Here is a 22,490-nt window from a genome sequence, read left to right on the forward strand (position 1 = left end):
ATTTGAAGCATTCAACAGTTCCTAAGTTTTGCACAGCCCATCCAATACCATTCACCAAGCATGAACAAGTTAAGGAAGAACTAGACAGACTGCAGAATCTGGGCGTTATCTCTTCAGTATTGTCTAGTCTGAGGGCAGCGCCTATAGTTAGATGCACATTTTTCAGTTACCTGTTCATAAGCCCACAATACAGTTTCTAGTGATTAATGTGCTTTCTGGCATGTACAAATATAACAGGTTGCCATTTGGGATCTCTAGTGCTCCTGCAATTTTTCAGAGGTATCTAGGACAGCTCATCTAGGGAATTCCTAATTGTGTGAATTATTTGGATGATTTGTTAGTTACGGGAGACACGTGGGAGCAGCACTTGCACATTATATGATGCTGTTTGAGGAGTTGGCAGCCAATGGTCTATGTTGTTGTCTCACGTAATGTAGTTTCTTCCAGCCGAGAGTCAAGTATTTGGGCCACATATTAAGTAAAGATGGGCTTACACCTGCACAAGACTGTAATCACCATAGTTAATTTACAAGTGCCTAAGAATCTCAAAGAATTGCAGTCTTTCTGGCAATGTCAATTATTATGCCAAGTTCATTCCAAATGTTGCTTGTATTTCTCACCTGCTTAACCAGTTGTGTGTGGAAGAGCATTTGTGCAACTTAAACAGAGTCTTAGGTTGCCTCGTTTAGTGAGGTTCCAGCCAGGCAAACTGTTAACACTGGCCACAGATGCATTCAATTGTGATGTTGCTGCTGTCCTGTCATATAAATTTGTCAATGGAATGGAATAACTTACTGCATTTGCATCTAAGATGGGGCACTCAGCACAGTGAAATTATTCAGAAATTATTTATAGTGTCTAGAAGTTCCTTATCTACCAAGTTTCATCTGATTATGGATCACAAAAAAACTTGCTGTCATTTGGTCCCCATGCAAACCTTCCGGACGAAACAGCACAACGGCTGCAGCAGTGGGTGTTATCTCTTTGTAACTACACTTATGACATTCATTATTGAACTACCACACAGCACTTAATGCCCATGGCCTGTCTCACTTGCTGTCTGACCCTGATGCAAATTTTGACATACATGAAACCCTGTGTTTTGCCTTGGACACGAATGAGCAGCGCACCCTTGATGAGATTCCCATTACGGCAGACCACGTAATGGCAGAGACAAGCCAGGACCCTCTCCTTCACAGGGTGTTGTCCACGGTGCAGTGGGGCTGGCCTGAACTTTTGCCTAACGATGTGGAACCAATGGAGTGCACTTATTTCTCCCTCAGGCACAGACTTAATGTTACAGAAGGAGTAATTCTGTTACCTATGGACAATGCAGAATGTCAGAGGGTTGTCCCTCCCACGCTCCTCCCCTTGCATATTTCAACTCCTCCACACTGTTCATTGGGGAATGTACTGCATGAAAAAACTGGAGCAGCATCACTTGTATTGGCCGAGCATAGATGCTACCATTGACTGTAATGTCTACAACTGCCACTTCTGTGCGTATCCCCAGTCAGTCCCAGCACAGCATTTTAACTCATGGACCTGGCCTGTACAAAGAGTACACTTGCATTTTGCCAGCCCCTTCCAGGAAGAGGTGTGGCTGTTGGTCACTGATGCCCTTTCAAATTGTAGTGCGGATGTCCAAAACACCCTTCAGGGTCACAGTCTGGGCATTGTCTACTATCTTTGTTATAGAGGGGGCTCCAGACAATGGTCACAACTTATGGCTTTGGCATTTTTTAAGATGTAATAGTATCAATCACCTGACCACTGCCTCCTACCGTCTGGTATCCAGTTCAGAAAGAAGCCAATTGGTTGGTGAGGATGTTCAAGTTGTAGATGGAGAAAGATCTTCACATCGACAAACTCAGGGATGCACTCACAATCTTCCTGGCCACATACTGGTCCACCTATGTCAGTGGACACAGCCCATTGAGATTTTGCACGGGTGCCAACCATGTGGCCTATCTGATCTCCTGAATACGGCAGTGCAGGCTCTGTGTTCCTACTGTATTATTGAGCTGGGTCTCATATCTGGGCCCACTTGTTTGGCAGAAATTCTGGGTGACCCCAGGCCATTATGGTCGGCAATAGGGAGGGGGATGGGGGGGCGACAGGTTCAAGGTGGCAGTGAGCCAGGAGCACCCACAATGTGACGTGCTGCCCCCAAATCCTCCTCACGCACTGATGGGACCTTCTCCTTCCCCCCCTCCACCCTCTGTCCTGGTGCAAGGCACCTAGGGGAATCAGATACTGACAAATGATTGGAGCCAATGTAGGTGGACCCCTGCTTCTTGTCGTACCGTGTATGGCTTCTGTCTTTATTACTGGTGCCGCTCGCTCTGAACAATTGCGGGACTGTGCATGTTCTCGGGATGAGTTGCGGAAGGAGCGTGACCCAATGGTGCCACCCCCATCACATGTAATGGCCACGTCCCTGTGGGTCGATCTTAGCTGAGCCCCACAGGTCAATCCTGGGCCTCAATCCATGAAGATGGTGCCACATCCCATTCCAGCCATGGAGCATGTGGCACTTGGGCCATTGGCAGGGATTCCTGCTTTCCCTGCCCCTGTCCTCGAGACAGTCAACATATGTGCTGATTAAATGGGGGGAGTGGTTTTGTAACAGACAGTGATTTGGATTCCCTGCCTAGCAATGCTATGGACACGTCAGAGGTACTACGGCTGCGAATGGTGGGTGTGGGCTGCCATTGTAAAGGGAGCTGCTGCTGAGATATGCGGGTCAGGTGGTGCCACCCAGAGGTAACTGTCTGCTGCTGAGCCTGTGGCCTGGGCTCATGGTGCAGCTCCTTCCTTGCTGTACTTTGTAGCTATTCGTGTTGCACTATTGCAAAGCCAAGTTGACTCTGTTTCTGTTCTCGAGTGGGTGCTGATTTGAAATGCGGTGTTGCTATGCTGACTTTGCTTTGTGCTGGACTTGTTAGTGCTTTGTTCACTTCATGAACTGTGTATTGAGGATTTTTAGGAACTTGTGCTCATTTCTCTGTGATTTGATGTACCTACCAGAGCAAGTGATGATAAACAATTTCTAATTATGCAACACAGTTAGAAAAGTAGTGTAATGTATCATTTTGATGAAGTGATGTGTTGCACAAGCATTTTTCAAACCAACTAATGATGATTGCCACTAAATACTTTTTCATAAAGATTTAGTTATCCAACTGTTTGGCTGTATGTTTTATTTATGTACACGTATTATGAAATAAGGGAAGCAGCATATCTGCATGCCAGGATGACAATAAACATTGTATCATGTTTGCGATTCTTTCTGACTGGGTGTTTATTCCATATCATCAGGTCCTGCCTTCGACACATGGTGCGAGCCATGGAGGAAGAGTGGCCATGACAATGCATATGATGTCATGAGGATAAGAGAAAACTTGTTATATGCTTACTCAATTGGAAACTTTTAAAGAACACAGAGCTTACCAATGTATTCGTAACATTCCAAATAATGAAATAATTTTGTATTTATGGTCATTGCAAACAAGAATATAATATATGATACACTGTTTGTAAGAAGCATTGTATATTTCAAGAACTGGAGGCTGGATTTGTGCTTTAACTTGTAGCGGAAACCATGGCACTTCAAGACATGAGGTTCGTTCAGAAGGGGTTGGCAAGTGTGCTGAAATAACACTACTGAATAACAGGAACTCTCAGCTCCCAATCACATTTTCGTTTTCCACACGATATGGTAAAGAATCAACAGAACACTGCAATAGTTTTGCTTGGTATTCAAACCAGATGCAAACCAGACTTGGATATAGCATCAGAGGAGTTAATGTATACTGAAGCACATGAATGCCTGGCAAGTTCATCAACTAAAGTTCCATACAACTACCTGAACACAACCAATCATACTTCATTTGCCTTGTTGAGCATCATGAGATGAAATGTGGTCAAAACATTGGTATAATCCCCATATACATTACAAATTTTTATTTCCGGGACATCCACAACTGTTCTGGAACGTGTTCACGGTAAACAAATCCACCACAGTTGTAAAAAACTTTTTTGACTGAAATCTTGTACAACACAAGTCACTACACACTATCATGGTTTTGGGGTCTTAGCCCATTTGGGGTATTAGCCGATTATCAAGTATATCTGAAATCTAGCAGTAGTAGGACATCATTACAATGCCCTAACAACTAATAGGCAACCATCTGCCATAGGAGGACCGTCAAACGACATCCCAAATTGTGACTACAAAGAGCTCCAATTTTCAATCACAGCCTGGGAAAATTTCTGTTGTCCTGAAATTGCCACTGGGAATGCATACAGTCAAATGCTGATACAGTGTGGCTGTGTAGCCTGTGCAGCTATAGCAAGCAGACAGAATGTTGGAGCTCTTTGCAGCCACAATTTGGGATGTGTGACGCTCCATCTACAGTAGACATTTGCCTATCAGTAGTTAGGGCATTAACATGATGTCCTCCAAGTGTTAGATTTCAGATACACCTGATGATGGGACTGAGACCCCGAAATCGTGGCAGTGCATAGCAATTTCTGTTGTGCAAGACTTTGGTCAATAAATATTTTTTTTACAACTGTGGTGGATTTGTTTACCATCTCCATGTATACGCCCATATCAATAAGGTGAGCACAAATTGTGGATGTACTATTAAATAGTAAGGCTACTATAGTCTCAAATTGCAGAGTGAATACTGCATATATGTTCCCAAAAGTGCCACCAACACTCTTGCTTGAGGCTGAGACTGGTTTTATGGTTCAAGTGTAATCATTTACAGCAGACTCATTAGCTGAAAGAAGAACACACTTTAGAGGTTGAGTGCACTTTCCTGCACGATGCTTTGGACAGGGCTGACATAGTAATCAAGATTGCTGACTACTGTGTTCATGTTTCACAGCTGTCAAATAGTTTGTGTACCAGCTGACAGAGGTGCTGTTGTTCATCACTGGCAGTTGGTTGGTTGTGTGTGTTCCTTGAGACATTCTGTGAAAGTGACAGTACAAGAACTTCCTTGTTAACAAGCAGATCTCTACTTGTGCTAATCTAATGCGGAAAACTAGTCTCAAGTGCTTGCAGGGAATCTTCTTCTGTGTTCTGCCTACATTAATAAAAGTTTATTATTCCTGGTACATGAGTGTTCACATTTCATCTGCTGTTTTGGTTGAGTTGCTTGAATACATGAAATTAATTAGCTCAGATGGTTAACTCTTATCCACATAATGACAAGTCAGTTTTAGACTAGAGGACTTCCATAACTCTTCTCCTGATAATTACTGAGTATTGTTTCCCCATTTGGAGTCAGCTGCAAATAATATCAGTTAAAGATAGAACGAGAACTTTTAAAAAAGTGTGGGAAGCATCATAGGTTGTTTAAACCATACAAGAGCTATGCATGAATTGTCAGTAGACTCCAGAGAGAGATGCTCAAGAAAATTATTTACTATCACAAATGTGTGCAGTTATCTTGGAAAAAGGAATCTGGGCTCAAGCAAAAGCTTAAACAATGTAGTCCTGCACCATCAGCTTTGGTGTTGTAAGAAACAGGTTAATTTACTTTTTTTAGCAGCAGTGTCAACAGCAGCAGAAGAGTAGAAATAAATAAAAAATAAATATTTTTTGATGTAGTGTACCTTTATATTAGGGTTGCAAGACGTTAACTTCCGTTTACTGTAGTAGCTATTTATACCTAGTGCAAGCTCCACTTCTTTGTAAAGCATAACAAATACTTTGACACCATTTTCCTGCAAAAGAAGGTATTTATTAATTAAACATACACTTGATGTGAAATTCTTAAAGAAGGTACCCCTACAGTGCAGAAATAGTTATCAATTATGTGCCAGTAAGTAACCAAGATATTAATAATGGGGACATTTACTGAAATCTAACAATTAGTGACGAGTAACATATAATGGTGTAACAAGGCACATGCAGAAATTTACCCAAAAATGAGTGGGGGTGGGGGGACAGGAGTGGATAAATTATTCACAGAAAATATTTTTATTTATGAATCAGTAACGTTTGATTGACACCAATTGGGCAATATATATAAATTAGTGGACACCTCTCCCTTAAAACCCACATCCTTTCGTCTTTCCCTCTCCTTCCCTCTTTCCTGATGAAGCAACCGTTGGTTGCGAAAGCTTGAATTTTGTGTGTATGTTTGTGTTTGTTTGTGTGTCTATCTCCGCTAATTTCAAGTTGCCGCCACTCATACCTCACCTGTCATTCAACAACATCTTTGCTGTGACTTACCAAATGAAAGTGCTGGCAGGTCGACAGACACACAAACAAACACAAACATACACACAAAATTCAAGCTTTCGCAACAAACTGTTGCCTCATCAGGAAAGAGGGAAGGAGAGGGAAAGACGAAAGGATGTGGGTTTTAAGGGAGAGGGTAAGGAGTCATTCCAATCCCGGGAGCGGAAAGACTTACCTTAGGGGGAAAAAAGGACAGGTATACACTCGCACACACACACATATCCATCCACACATACAGACACAAGCAGACATATTAAAAGACAAAGAGTTTGGGCAGAGATGTCAGACGAGGCAGAAGTGTAGAGGCAAAGAAGTTGTTGAAAGACAGGTGAGGTATGAGTGGCGGCAACTTGAAATTAGCGGAGATTGAGGCCTGGCGGATAACGAGAAGAGAGGATATACTGAAGGGCAAGTTCCCATCTCCGGAGTTCGGATAGGTTGGTGTTGGTGGGAAGTATCCAGATAACCCGGACGGTGTAACACTGTGCCAAGATGTGCTGGCTGTGCACCAAGGCATGTTTAGCCACAGGGTGATCCTCATTACCAATAAACACTGTCTGCCTGTGTCCATTCATGCGAATGGACAGTTTGTTGCTGGTCATTCCTTTTGTGGCGGCGTTCGTAGCGACAAACAATTCGCTGTAGAAACGGCTTACGAAGTCACCGCCACACTTTTAATAGCGGGCCGACCGGTCCGCTGGAACAGTGAACAGAAAGATGAAAACCCAAACACTCTGATTAAATAAAAGTCGGTACTTATCTTTATTAACGAAGATACAGAAACACAGTAGTGAACTCCGTGTCTACAGAAATCTGTCTAGTTCGAGTCGGAGCGGCTAGGTCAGCGTCGGCTGACGACAAACAACAACTCTGCTGCGATGAACACACAACTGACTAGCAAGTACACAATTCGGTGGCGAGTATACAACTGAGCGGCGAATACAAAACTGTCCTAGCGCTCGCGACTCCAGCGCTTAAGAACCCAGAAGCCAGCGATGGCGCGCGCAGACTTGCGGCGATTTGCTGTCTCGCTGGCGCTGCTTATGCGGACGGCGTCCGGACTTTGATGCTGCCAACCTTTTGGCAGCGGGCTCGGGTGGCATTACTGGCTAGGATATAACACTCCTCCCCCCCAAATCGCCGCACCGTCGTTGAATAATGACGTGGCGAGCGTCGACGGCGGGGGAGGGGTCTGGCCGCAGGCGTAGCAGAAGAGACCGGGGCGGAGACTGTTGTTGGTGGCAGTCCCCGGTCCGCACCCCAGCATTGGCTGCGCGGGGCCTCGGGAAACACCGACTGAAAACCGAGGTCAGGGTGCACGCCTGTGACCACGGGCGCAGCTTCTGGTACTGGATGCGACGGGGCGTCGGGACCCACGAAGAGAGGCAGCGTCTCCTGACGCTGCGTCGACGGCTGCTGAGTGGGCGCCGGACAAGGCGCTGCGGTGTCAGACTCCGTGGGGGTGCCCAAGGACAGCGGCTGCAGGACAGGCTGCACAGCCACCGCTTGGGAAGGCGGCCCGGCTGAGGGGTCGACGTCCATCAGCTCCGAAGGCGGGTGGCGACTGAAGAGGGACCGCAGGTGCCGGAGCGACCACCTGGGGCGCTCCCGGATGAAGCTGCGCGGGAGGCATCAACGGGACGGGCTGTCGGCGTGGTAGCGGCGACGGCTGCTGCTGCTGCCCTGGGGGCGGCAGCGAAGTCGGAAGGCGCGGCTGGAACCCGCCGCGGACCAAATCTGTGGATAAAGAACGAGCGGCAGAATCCGGTCGGCCAGCGCGGCGCAACTGGTTCTGATGCCTCCTGTGCACCCCAGTAGCACCTTGAACAGTATAAAAATCGCGACCCTGGACACTTATCACGGTACCACGTTCCCAACGACGGCGACCGTGATAAACTCTGAAAAAAACGGCGTCGTTGCGCTGAAAACGCGTGCGATGCTCAGAAGCGGCGGGTCGATCCGGGGGGTGCAACAACCGTAGTAGGGTGCGATGACGACGGCCGTGGAGAAGCTCCGCAGGCGAAGGGCCGTCACATGGCATGGCCCGGTACGACGACAGGAACGTGATGAGGGCCTGCCGACGAGAGTGCGTAGCACGAAGGCGGTCCATATGATCCTTGAATGTGCGTACAAAACATTCCGCTGCACCATTCGATTGAGGGTGGAACGGCGGAGTAAGAACATGGCGAATGCCATTGGCAGAACAAAAACTTTCAAATTCAGCAGAGGTAAATTGTGGACCATTGTCAGACACTAAAACTTCTGGAAGACCCTCAATACAAAAAATTGAAGTCAACGCCTGTATAGTTTGTGCAGACGTTGTAGACTGCATGGGCACAACAAACGGAAAATTACTAAATGCATCTATCACGATGAGCCAACGAGAATTCCAATATGGACCAGCGAAATCAATATGGACTCGCTGCCAGGGACCGGCAGGGCGTGCCCACTCAAAATAGCGTTGAGGCGGAGCAGCTTGGTGTTCGGCACACGTCGAACAATCTGTAGACATCTGCGTAATCTGCTTATCAATGCCGATCCATGTACAATGACGGCGGGCAAGCTGCTTGGTGCGGACCACTCCCCAATGACCTTGGTGCAACAAGTCGAGGACCTTGGATTGGAGCACTTGGGGAACCACTACACGAAGCTGGTCATTCTCGGTGCGTAACAGCAAAACTCCGTGCGAAACAGACAACAGATGACGTTGCGGATAATAGTGACGAACCACAGGATCCGATATGTCCTTTGCCTTGGACGGCCAACCACGTTGAACAAAACGTAATAGTAAACTCAGATAAGGATCCGTAGCTGTCTCACGTGCCACCTGACGATAATCAATCGGAAAATCCCGGAGGGATTGATGCTCATCGGCGTCAATCTGATGGCAAGAGTCATCAGAGGAATCGAAGACATCATCCGCAGCAATCGGCAATCTAGAAAGCGCGTCAGCGTTTGCATGCTGAGCTGTAGGGCGATACAGTGTCTCATACTGGTATTGTGATAACAAAAGAGCCCAACGTTGTAGTCTCTGAGCTGTCCGCTGAGGAACTGGTTTAGACGGATGAAACAGTGACGTCAGGGGCTTGTGATCTGTCACTAAATAGAATGGTCTACCATAGAGGTAGTGATGGAATTTTGTGACACCGAACACAATAGCCAACGCTTCCTTGTCCAATTGGCTATAATTACACTGAGCTTTGTTGAGCAATTTAGATGCGAACGCAATAGGATGTTCGGTGTTACCGACTCGGTGAGACAACACAGCACCGAGGCCGAAAGAAGAGGCATCACAAGCTAACACCAGAGGCTTCTGAGGTTCGTAATGGACCAGACAACGATCATTCAATAAAGCCTCTTTAAGCTGCTGAAAGGCTGATTGGCAATCAGCTGACCACACAAACGGAACATTCTTACGGCGGAGACGATGCAACGGTGCAGCAATCTGTGATGCATTAGGTATAAACCTAATATAATACGTCAATTTGCCAAGAACTGCTTGCAATTCATGCAGATTGCGAGGGGCGGGCAAATCACGAATAGCTGCTAAATGTGACTGGGAGGGATGAATGCTTTTAGCATTAATAACATGTCCCAGATACTCCATCTCCGTAAGGAAAAATGAACATTTATCGATGTTGCAACGTAGGCCTGCCTGAGACAACACTGTAAACAAACACTCCAAATTACGGAAATGTTCAGCAGGCGTCCGACCGGACACAACAATATCGTCTAAATAGTTGCAACACGATGGCACATTAGCCAGAAGTTGTGACAAAAAACGCTGAAAAATAGCTGGAGCTGACGCACAACCAAAAGGCAAACGCAGAAAACGGAACAACCCCAACGACGTGTTTATGACAAAATACTGTTGTGATTGCTCGTCGAGGGGCAATTGCAAATATGCTTCACGGAGATCAATTTTGGAAAAGAAACGAGCTTCCCCTAACTTATCCATCAGCTCGTCCGGTCTAGGCAAAGGAAAAGAATCAATGACAGTCTGAGGATTAACTGTCGACTTAAAATCAGCACACAAACGTAAATTGCCAGACGGTTTCTTTATAATAACTAAGGGAGAAGCCCACTGGCTCGCTGAAACGGGTTGAATAACACCGTTGTTTTGCCAACGACGAAGTTCATCTGCTACAGGTGCCCGGAGGGCGTGAGGCACTGGACGAGCACGAAAAAATCGAGGCTGAGCATTATCTTTTAACGTAATATGAGCAGCAAAGTTCGCAGCACAACCTAGTTCGTCTTTAAATATGTCACTGTATTGTTTACACAAATTGGTTATGCTGTCTTGAGGAACAACAACAGAATTAATTTGCAACACATTGTCTTGGATAGACAGGCCAAACAAGTCAAAACAGTCTAATCCGAAAATGTTTACACTGTCTGTAGCGCGGAGCACTGTGAATGAAACTGTTTTTGTATTGCCACGGAATGTGGCTGGCACGCTACATACACCTAACACAGGAATTTGTTCTCCACTATAAGTAGCCAAAGAACGTTTTGCCGCTGAAAGTTTAGGGCGGCCGATAGCCGCATACGTAGCACTATTTATGAGAGTCACAGATGCACCAGTGTCTAATTGAAAATTGAAGGTCTTATCCTGGATGCGTAGCTTCACAAATAGTTTATTACACTGTCTCTGGATCGGCGCAGTGGAGGCGGAAGACACAAAATCAGCGCGTTTAGCGCGCGTTCGCTGCTTACGACAACTCGTGGGTTGGGCGGGTGGAACAACAACTCCCGCTTCACTTGCAGTCTGTACATTACTTTTTACAGCGTTAGAATTACGCTTGGGTCGCATAGCAGAGGGCTGGGTGGGTGGCTTATTGCGAACAAGTTTATTACCCACACGAACCGTGGAAGAGTCTTTAAACGCGACCTTCTGGGCGGGCTGGCTTTGAAGAACATGAATATCCATGGGCTGGGCAGCACTAGAATTGTTCTCGCGTTTACGCAAACAAACAGTCTGGATGTGTCCTTTCCTTTGACAAAAGTGACAAACCGCGTTTCTTAACGGGCAACGTTCACGAGGATTAGCAAGAACACACTTAGGGCAAGGCAAGACTTAACTCTATCATTTTGCACACGCGGCTGACGAATGTGTTTAACATGACGCGGCCGGCTAGTGTTTACAGTCTGACTCTGCCAGTGGGGCCGCGGGCGTGACATAACTTGCTTAGCACAGGCAATTTGAGAAATACATGGCTGATCTAACTCACACTCAGCATAGTCAAAAGTATCTTGGGCTTCAATGATGTTCATCACAGTCTCTAATGACGGGTCAGGCAACTTTAAGATAGCAGCACGAATACGAGAATCTGCAATGTTTTGAGTAATAGCGTCTCGTAGCATGACATCATTGTAGGAAGCTCCACACACACAATTAAATCGGCACTGACGGGTGAGGCCCCGTAAATCTGTTAACCACTGTTTATTAGATTGATGTGGCAGTTTCTTTAATCTGAAGAACTTGAATCTGGCTGCTGCCACATGGACTCGCGACTCGAAATACTCAGCAAGCTTGTTAACAACAACGTCATAGTCTAAAGCTTCTGGCTGGGATTCCGGGAACAACTTACAAAGTAGTCGATAGATTTCCACGCCTGCAGTGGAAATTAAATAAAGCTGCCGCTCAGTACCTGTGATTTTGTAGACCGTCATGTGCGCCTGCAACTGCGCAAAATATTCTCGCCATTCTTCTCTTGATGCATCAAAAGCACGGAAAGGTGGTGCTGCCTGTGCTTGTTCCTTTTGTGTTGGAGGATTAGCCGCTTGTTTGGCGATTGCTTCCACCAGACTTTGTATTTGCTGACTCTGTAACAAGATCAACTGTTGTAATTCGGCAGACATAGTGAACACAAATTAAACCAGCCCCCAAAATTTTATCGCTATAATTAGTATAACCAGAAACAAGTTGAACCAGCCCTGCACACGAGTTCGGAAGTCCTCGTCGCCAGTTTTGTGGCGGCGTTCGTAGCGACAAACAATTCGCTGTAGAAACTGCTTACGAAGTCACGGCCACACTTTTAATAGCGGGCCGACCAGTCCGCTGGAACAGTGAACAGAAAGATGAAAACCCAAACACTCTGATTAAATAAAAGTCGGTACTTATCTTTATTAACGAAGATACAGAAACACAGTAGTGAACTCCGTGTCTACAGAAATCTGTCTAGTTCGAGTCGGAGCAGCTAGGTCAGCGTCGGCTGACGACAAACAACAACTCTGCTGCGATGAACACACAACTGACTAGCAAGTACACAATTCGGTGGCGAGTATACAACTGAGCGGCGAATACAGAACTGTCCTAGCGCTCGCGACTCCAGCGCTTAAGAACCCAGAAGCCAGCGGTGGCGCGCGCAGACTTGCGGCGATTTGCTGTCTCGCTGGCGCTGCTTATGCGGACGGCGTCCGGACTTTGATGCTGCCAACCTTTTGGCAGCGGGCTCGGGTGGCATTACTGGCTAGGATATAACAATTCCCACATAGAATGCATCACAGTGTAGGCAGGTCAGTTGGTAAATCACGTGGGTGCTTTCGCACGTGGCTCTGCCTTTGATTGTGCATGGGACAGGTTTTGCATCGGGGGCGGTTACAAGGATAGGAGCCAAAGGGTAGGGAAGGTGGTTTGGGGATTTCATAGGGATGAACTAACAGGTTACGAAGGTTAGGTGGACGGCGGAAAGACACTCTTGGCGGAGTGGGGAGGATTTCATGAAGGATGGATCTCATTTCAGGGCAGGATTTGAGGAAGTCGTATCCCTGCTGGAGAGCCACATTCAGAGTCTGGTCCAGTCCCGGAAAGTATCCTGTCACAAGTGGGGCACTTTTGTGGTTCTTCTGTGGGGGATTCTGGGTTTGAGGGGATGAGGAAGTGGCTCTGGTTATTTGCTTCTGTACCAGGTTGGGAGGGTAGTTGCGGGATGCGAAAGCTATTGTCAGGTTGTTGGTGTAATGATTAAGGGATTCCGGACTGGAGCAGATTCGTTTGCCACGAAGACCTAGGCTGTAGGGAAGGGACCGTTTGATGTGGAATGGGTGGCAGCTGTCATAATGGAGGTACTGTTGCCTGTTGGTGGGTTTGATGTGGACGGACGTGTGAAGCTGGCCATTGGACAGGTGGAGGTCAATGTCAAGGAAAGTGGCATGGGATTTGGAGTAGGACCAGGTGAATCTGATGGAACCAAAGGAGTTGAGGTTGGAGAGGAAATTCTGGAGTTCTTCTTCACTGTGAGTCCAGATCATGAAGATGTCATCAATAAATCTGTACCAAACTTTGGGTTGGTAGACTTGGGTAACCAAGAAGGCTTCCTCTAAGCGACCCATGAATAGGTTGGCGTATGAGGGAGCCATCCTGGTACCCATGGCTGTTCCCTTTAATTGTTGGTATGTCTGGCCTTCAAAAGTGAAGAAGTTGTGGGTCAGGATGAAGCTGGCTAAGGTAATGAGGAAAGAGGTTCTAGGTAGGGTGGCCGGTGATTGGCGTGAAAGGAAATGCTCAATTGCAGCGAGGCCCTGGACGTGCGGAATATTTGTGTATAAGGACGTGGCATCAATGGTTACAAGGATGGTTTCCGGGGGTAACAGATTGGGTAAGGATTCCAGGCATTCAAGGAAGTGGTTGGTGTCTTTGATGAAGGATGGGAGACTGCATGTAATGGGTTGAAGGTGTTGATCTACGTAGGCAGAGATACGTTCTGTGGGGGCTTGGGAACCAGCTACAATGGGGCGGCTGGGATGATTGGGTTTGTGGATTTTAGGAAGAAGGTAGAAGGTAGGGGTGCGGGGTGTCGGTGGGGTCAGGAGGTTGTTGGAGTCAGGTGAAAGGTTTTGCAGGGGGCCTAAGGTTCTGAGGATTCCTTGAAGCTCTGCCTGCACATCGGGAATGGGGTTACCTTGGCAAACTTTGTATGTGGTGTTGTCTGAAAGCTGACGCAGTCCCTCAGCCACATACTCCCGACGATCAAGTACCACGGTCGTGGAACCGTTGTCCGCCGGAAGAATGACGATGGATCGGTCAGCCTTCAGATCACGGATAGCCTGGGCTTCAGCAGTGGTGATGTTGGGTGTAGGATTACGGTTTTTTAAGAAGGATTGAGATGGAAGGCTGGAAGTCAGAAATTCCTGGAAGGTTTGGAGAGGGTGATTTTGAGGAAGAGGAGGTGGGTCCCGCTGTGACGGAGGACGGAACTGTTCCAGGCAGGGTTCAATTTGGATGGTGTCTTGGGGAGTTGGATCATTAGGAGTAGGATTAGGATCATTTTTCTTTGTGGCAAAGTGATATTTCCAGCAGAGAATATGAGTGTAGGACAGTAAATCTTTGATGAGGGCTGTTTGATTGAATCTGGGAGTGGGGCTGAAGGTGAGGCCTTTGGATAGGACAGAGGTTTCGGATTGGGAGAGAGGTTCGGAGGAAAGGTTAACTACTGAATTAGGGTGTTGTGGTTCCAGATTGTGTTGATCGGAATTTTGAGGTTTTGGAGGGAGTGGAGCTGGAAGTGGGAGATTGAGTAGATGGGAGAGACTGGGTTTGTGTGCAATGAGAGGAGGTTGAGGTTTGCTAGAAAGATTGTGAAGGGTGAGTGAGTTTCCTTTCCGGAGGTGGGAAACCAGGAGATTGGATAGTTTTTTGAGGTGGAGGGTGGCATGCTGATCTAATTTACGGTTGGCCTGTAGGAGGATGCTCTGAACAGCCGGTGTGGATGTGGGAGAGGAAAGATTAAGGACTTTTATTAAGGATAGGAGTTGACGGGCGTGTTCATTGGCTGAGTTGATGTGTAGGTGAAGGATTAGGTGGGTGAGGGCAATGGATTGTTTGGTTTGGAACTGGTATAGGGACTGATGGAAGGAAGGGTTGCAGCCAGAGATGGGAACTTTAAGTGTGAGGCCTTTGGGGGTAATGCCAAATGTCAGACAAGCCTGAGAAAATAGAATATGGGAGCGTAATCTGGCTAGGGCAAAGGCATGTTTGCGGAGGGAATGTAAATAAAACTTAATGGGGTCGTTGTGAGGGTGACATGGTATTAGAAGGTGGAAAGTGTAACATGAGGTGAAATGAAAAAAAAAAAAAATATATATATATATATATATATATATATATATATATATATATATATATATATGAATATTAGAAGGTGGAAAGTGTAACATGAGGTGAAAAAAAAAAAAAAAAAAAAAAAAAAAAAAAAAAAAAAAAAAAAAAAAAAAAAAAAAAAAAAAATGTCTGCTTGTGTCTGTGTATGTGTGGATGGATATGTGTGTATGTGCGAGTGTATACCTGTCCTTTTTTCCCCCTAAGGTAAGTCTTTCCGCTCCCGGGATTGGAATGACTCCTTATCCTCTCCCTTAAAACCCATATCCTTTTGTCTTTCCTTCTCCTTCCCTCTTTCCTGACGAGGCAACCATTGGTTGCGAAAGCTAGAATTTTGTGTGTATGTTTGTGTTTGCTTGTGTGTCTATCGACCTGCCAGCGCTTTTGTTTGGTAAGTTTCATTATATATATATATATATATATATATATATATATATATATATATATATATATATATATATATAAAAAAAAACAAAGATGATGTGACTTACCAAATGAAAGTGCTGGCAGGTCGACAGACACACAAACAAACACAAACATACACACAAAATTCAAGCTTTCGCAACAAACTGTTGCCTCATCAGGAAAGAGGGAAGGAGAGGGAAAGACGAAAGGATGTGGGTTTTAAGGGAGAGGGTAAGGAGTCATTCCAATCCCGGGAGCGGAAAGACTTACCTTAGGGTGAAACAAGGACGGGTATACACTCGCACACACACACACATATCCATCCACACATATACAGACACAAGCAGACATATTTAAAGACAAAGAGTTTGGGCAGAGATGTCAGTCGAGGCAGAAGTGCAGAGGCAAAGATGTTGTTGAATGACAGGTGAGGTATGAGTGGCGGCAACTTGAAATTAGCGGAGATTGAGGCCTGGTGGATAACGGGAAGAGAGGATATATTGAAGAGCAAGTTCCCATCTCCGGAGTTCGGATAGGTTGGTGTTAGTGGGAAGTATCCAGATAACCCGGACGGTGTAACACTGTGCCAAGATGTGCTGGCCGTGCACCAAGGCATGTTTAGCCACAGGGTGATCCTCATTACCAACAAACACTGTCTGCCTGTGTCCATTCATGCGAATGGACAGTTTGTTGCCGGTCATTCCCACATAGAATGCGTCACAGTGTAGGCAGGTCAGTTGGTAGATCACGTGGGTGCTTTCACACGTGGCTCTGCCTTTGATCGTGTACACCTTCCGGGTTACAGGACTGGAGTAGGTGGTGGTGGGAGGGTGCATGGGACAGGTTTTACACCGGGGGCGGTTACAAGGGTAGGAGCCAGAGGGTAGGGAAGGTGGTTTGGGGATTTCATAGGGATGAACTAAGAGGTTACGAAGGTTAGGTGGACGGCGGAAAGACACTCTTGGTGGAGTGGGGAGGATTTCATGAAGGATGGATCTCATTTCTGGGCAGGATTTTAGGAAGTCGTATCCCTGCTGGAGAGCCACATTCAGAATCTGATCCAGTCCCGGAAAGTATCCTGTCACAAGTGGGGCACTTTTGTGGTTCTTCTGTGGGAGGTTCTGGGTTTGAGAGGATGAGGAGGTTGCTCTGGTTATTTGCTTCTGTACCAGGTCGGGAGGGTAGTTGCGGGATGCGAAAGCTGTTGTCAGGTTGTTGGTGTAATGCTTCAGGGATTCCGGACTGGAGCAGATTCGTTTGCCACGAAGACCTAGGCTGTAGGGAAGGGACCGTTTGATGTGGAATGGGTGGCAGCTGTCGTAATGGAGGTACTGTTGCTTGTTGGTGGGTTTGATGTGGACGGATGTGTGAAGCTGGCCATTGGACAGGTGGAGGTCAACATCAAGGAAAGTGGCATGGGATTTGGAGTAGGACCAGGTGAATCTGATGGAACCAAAGGAGTTGAGGTTGGAGAGGAAATGAGGAAAGAGGTTTTGGTAGGGTGGCAGGTGATCGGCGTGAAAGGAAGTGCTCCATCGCAGCGAGGCCCTGGACGTGCGGGATATTTGTGTATAAGGAAGTGGCATCAATGGTTTCTGGGGGTAACGGATTGGGTAAGGATTCCAGGCGTTCGAGAAAGTGGTTGGTGTCTTTGATGAAGGATGGGAGACTGCACGTAATGGGTTGAAGGTGTTGATCTACGTAGGCAGAGATACGTTCTGTGGGGGCTTGGTAACCAGCTACAATGGGATGGCCAGGATGATTGGGTTTGTGAATTTTAGGAAGAAGGTAGAAGGTAGGGGTGCGGGGTGTCGGTGGGGTCAGGAGGTTGATGGAGTCACGTGAAAGGTTTTGTAGGGGGCCTAAGGTTCTGAGGATTCCCTGAAGCTCCGCCTGGACATCAGGAATGGGATTACCTTGGCAAATTTTGTATGTGGTGTTGTCTGAAAGCTGACGCAGTCCCTCAGCCACTTACTCCCGACGATCAAGTACCACGGTCGTGGAACCCTTGTCCGCCGGAAGAATGATGATGGACCGGTCAGCCTTCAGATCACGGATAGCCTGGGCTTCAGCAGTGGTGATGTTGGGAGTAGGATTAAGGTTTTTTAAGAAGGATTGAGAGGCAAGGCTGGAAGTCAGAAATTCCTGGAAGGTTTGGAGAGGGTGATTTTGAGGAAGAGGAGGTGGGTCCCGCTGTGACGGAGGACGGAACTGTTCCAGGCAGGGTTCAATTTGGATAGTGTCTTGGGGAGTTGGATCATTAGGGGTAGGATTAGGATCATTTTTCTTCGTGGCAAAGTGGTACTTCCAGCAGAGAGTACGAGTGTAGGACAGTAAATCTTTGACGAGGGCTGTTTGGTTGAATCTGGGAGTGCCATTGATGCCACTTCCTTATACACAAATATCCCGCACGTCCAGGGCCTCGCTGCGATGGAGCACTTCCTTTCACGCCGATCACCTGCCACCCTACCAAAACCTCTTTCCTCATTACCTTAGCCAGCTTCATCCTGACCCACAACTTCTTCACTTTTGAAGGCCAGACATACCAGCAATTAAAGGGAACAGCCATGGGTACCAGGATGGCCCCTTCGTACGCCAACCTATTCATGGGTCGCTTAGAGGAAGCCTTCTTGGTTACCCAGGCCTGCCAACCCAAAGTTTGGTACAGATTTATTGATGACATCTTCATGATCTGGACTCACAGTGAAGAAGAACTCCAGAATTTCCTCTCCAACCTCAACTCCTTTGGTTCCATCAGATTCACCTGGTCCTACTCCAAATCCCATGCCACTTTCCTTGATGTTGACCTCCACCTGTCCAATGGCCAGCTTCACACGTGCGTCCACATCAAACCCACCAACAAGCAACAGTACCTCCATTACGACAGCTGCCACCCATTCCACATCAAACGGTCCCTTCCCTACAGCCTAGGTCTTCGTGGCAAACGAATCTGCTCCAGTCCGGAATCCCTGAAGCATTACACCAACAACCTGACAACAGCTTTCGCATCCCGCAACTACCCTCCCGACCTGGTACAGAAGCAAATAACCAGAGCAACCTCCTCATCCTCTCAAACCCAGAACCTCCCACAGAAGAACCACAAAAGTGCCCCACTTGTGACAGGATACTTTCCGGGACTGGACCAGACTCTGAATGTGGCTCTCCAGCAGGGATACGACTTCCTCAAATCCTGCCCTGAAATGAGATCCATCCTTCATGAAATCCTCCCCACTCCACCAAGAGTGTCTTTCCGCTGTCCACCAAACCTTCGTAACCTGTTAGTTCATCCCTATGAAATCCCCAAACCACCTTCCCTACCCTCTGGCTCCTATCCTTGTAACCGCCCCCCCGGTGTAAAACCTGTCCCATACACCCTCCCACCACCTACTCCAGTCCTGTAACCTGGAAGGTGTACACGATCAAAGGCAGAGCCACATGTGAAAGCACCCACGTGATTTACCAACTGACCTGCCTACACTGTGATGCATTCTATGTGGGAATGACCAGCAACAAACTGTCCATTCGCATGAATGGACACAGGCAGACAGTGTTTGTTGGTAATGAGGATCACCCTGTGGCTAAACATGCCTTGGTGCACGGCCAGCACATCTTGGCACAGTGTTAGACTGTCCGGGTTATCTGGATACTTCCCACCAACACCAACCTATCCGAACTCCGGAGATGGGAACTTGCTCTTCAATATATCCTCTCTTCCCGTTACCCACCAGGCCTCAATCTCCGCTAATTTCAAGTTGCCGCCACTCATACCTCACCTGTCATTCAACATCATCTTTGCCTCTGCACTTCCGCCTCGACTGACGTCTCTGCCCAAACGTAAGGTAAGTCACATCATCTTTGTTTTTATATATATATATAAAAAACAAAGATGGTGTGATTTACCAAATGAAAGTGCTGGCAGGTCGACAGACACACAAACATACACACAAAATTCAAGCTTTCGCAACAAACTGTTGCCTCATCAGGAAAGAGGGAAGGAGAGGGAAAGACGAACGGATGTGGGTTTTAAGGGAGAGGGTAAGGAGTCATTCCAATCCCGGGAGCAGAAAGACTTACCTTAGGGGGAAAAAAGGATGGGTATACACTCGTGCGCACACACACACATATCCATCCACACATATACAGACACAAGCAGACATATATATTCCTCAGAAAAAGGGTTCTTAACTGTTAGACAGACAGACAACAATGCAATCATACAAGGGCTCCGTTTTTACAGATTGAGGCATGGAAAACTAAAAATTAAATAACTGAAACTGAAACAGAAAAAGGCAGAACTGAGAAAATCCTATTGGCTATCAACAAAAAAAGCAACAAGTCAAAAAAGACTCTCAAAAGTGGAAATGCATATAAATACAGTGTATTTAGTTTCACTCTTCTCCATTACATATCTTCCAAAAATTCATTAGGATGCTTTTAACCAGTTTTGTCAGGGAAACTTTATTTTCACTGCTGTCAAAAACACATCAGAGGAGTTTCTTTGGTTGAGAATAGTAATGCTGAAGCACTAGTATCTCACACAGATACCAGTCAAATGTAAGGATTCTAAAAGAATGAAAGGGATTAGGGCTTACTGTTCCCTTCATGACAAGTTCATTAGAGAGAGAGCATAAACTCGCATTGGGCAAAGATAGTGAAGGAAACAGGCTATGTTCTTTTCAAAACAAATCATTCTGGCATTTGTATGAAGCAGTTACAGAGATTTAAACACTGATCCTTCTGAATATGATCTAGTGTCATCTCACTCAATATATTGAGCAGAGATAGTAATTGCAGTCTGACATTTTACTACCGAGACCAATATGTCATGTGTAATAATGTCGTACTGGGATTCAGCTGCTACATGAAAGGCAGAAGACAACCTACAAGACCACAGTAGTCGTGAATGGAAGTATTGTAAGTTGCAGGTTCTATATCTACTTTTTGTCACTGGGATTTAATGCTAATGGAAGGTCAGTTATAAGAGACAGAAAGCTACACAATTCTGGCAAGGAAGAGTGTTGTTACATTGAAGGAACTATTCCACCTTCCATGTAGAATGGTTTATGAAATCAGCACAAACTAAAATAGATTTGACAATTCTGGATTCTTCAGAGTTTCCTGCTAAATAGACCTATACGGATACCACACATTTTTAACATCCTTTGTACTCTATTTGTGTTACCACAGGACTGGAACCTTTACTGATACTATTACAATGTTAATGTTTGTTTGTGTGCATTAACATAATAGTTATTATAATTCAACTTTAAAGAGTGACACAATAACACTCACAGCTTTCCTTGTTAGTATTTTATCCAACCTCCATGTGTCTCCTGCTATTGCAGGCCTTTTCATGTGAATTTCGGGACTAAGCCACCAGTCTGCAATGAAAATTTCTTCTTTTGCTGCTTCTAAGGCATCTGCCACTGCACTCATGTAGGAACATCCATCGACAAACCAAGAGACGCTGGTGGTGGAGCGTATTGGAGCAAATGAGTTGAAACGATTCTTCATGGTGAAGTCACGTGCTGCAACCACAAACACACTTTATGCACTGAATAGAGCTATGTGCAGATAAGATTACATTAAAGGGCACTGGAAGACCTTGATCAAGATGAGAAACTGCGAAATGAACTTTACACCATCTGACGAATAACATTTATGTTTTTGCAAACAGCAGTATTAAGAAGTGACATTACTATTGTTTTAATATTTGTTATTGTTAAGCCAGTGACAGGACAGAAATTTGCCAATTAGTTTGTTTACAGCAAGAGTTAAAAGATACAGTATAGTGAAAAAAATCAAAATTTCACTTGAATGCTTTCACTTAGTAATTTTTCAAAATTTTCATAAAGGCCTAACTCACCAACAATGCCTCTAATTACATTATTAACATTTGGTAATCAATCTCCTTCAGAAAAGACTGTTTGCAATTGGTTTGAAGACTTTTGTTGTGATTACACTTCAATCAGTGATGAATTTTATGAAGGTCAACTGAATTCAGTTTTGTTCCAAAAAAATGTAAATCCTATGTGCCTTAAAACTGACAAGGATCAGTGTGTGCTTACCATGATATATAGTCATTCTTAGGCAGTACATTAAATTTTGCTGAATATTTAAAGTTGTCAAAAAGATCTTTTCGCAATGGATTCCATACAGTTTGGCTGAAGCTCAAAAACAGGCTCATATCAATTGGTAGAAGCAAACGATTTAAGTGAGGAAATGGAAAATTCATATCCAACTTTGTAATAGGGGATGAAACTTGGATAATTTGCACAAACTGGAGACTAAAAACCAAACAACTGCCTGGGTGTTCCAAGATGAACTGAAACCAATGAAAGTGGTCCATTGAAGATCAACTGTTATTTTGATTACAATGGGTATTTTTCCCTATTGCTTTACAGGACTGAAGAACAGTTAATGCTGAATGTTAACTAAACAAAGGAATATGAAGAAACAATTTAAAATTTTACATCATTCAGCATTGTGACAGTGCACACTGTCAAAACAGCACAACTGCCTATTTCATGGAGGAAAACACTGAATTAATGTGGTATGCCCTTATTGACCTGAATTGTCATATAAAAAAACTTATTTTTGTTCCCTTATATCGAACAAAAAATGTGTGGACAACGATTTTCATCACCCCAAGCAGCTGTTGAATCCTTCCAAACTCATATTTTTGAGGGTATAGAATTGGAGTTGAAAAAATATTTCCAAAAT

The 22,490-nt window shown here is 45.6% G+C and overlaps 1 protein-coding gene across 2 annotated transcripts in view; it reads right to left on the bottom strand.

The window, feature by feature from the left end:
* Positions 1-22,490, bottom strand: part of LOC124788227 (phospholipase D1) — a 180,664-nt gene that overhangs the window by 82,452 nt on the left and 75,722 nt on the right. For both annotated transcript variants that reach the window (XM_047255408.1, XM_047255409.1), the window contains 2 exons: positions 21,060-21,295; positions 5,632-5,742 (listed from right to left, as the gene is read on the bottom strand). In XM_047255408.1, coding sequence (XP_047111364.1) covers positions 5,632-5,742; positions 21,060-21,295 — 347 coding nt within the window. The remainder of the gene's footprint in view (positions 1-5,631; positions 5,743-21,059; positions 21,296-22,490) is intronic.

The sequence above is a fragment of the Schistocerca piceifrons genome, chromosome 3 (genome assembly GCF_021461385.2).
Source record: "Schistocerca piceifrons isolate TAMUIC-IGC-003096 chromosome 3, iqSchPice1.1, whole genome shotgun sequence".
NCBI lineage: Eukaryota > Metazoa > Arthropoda > Insecta > Orthoptera > Acrididae > Schistocerca > Schistocerca piceifrons.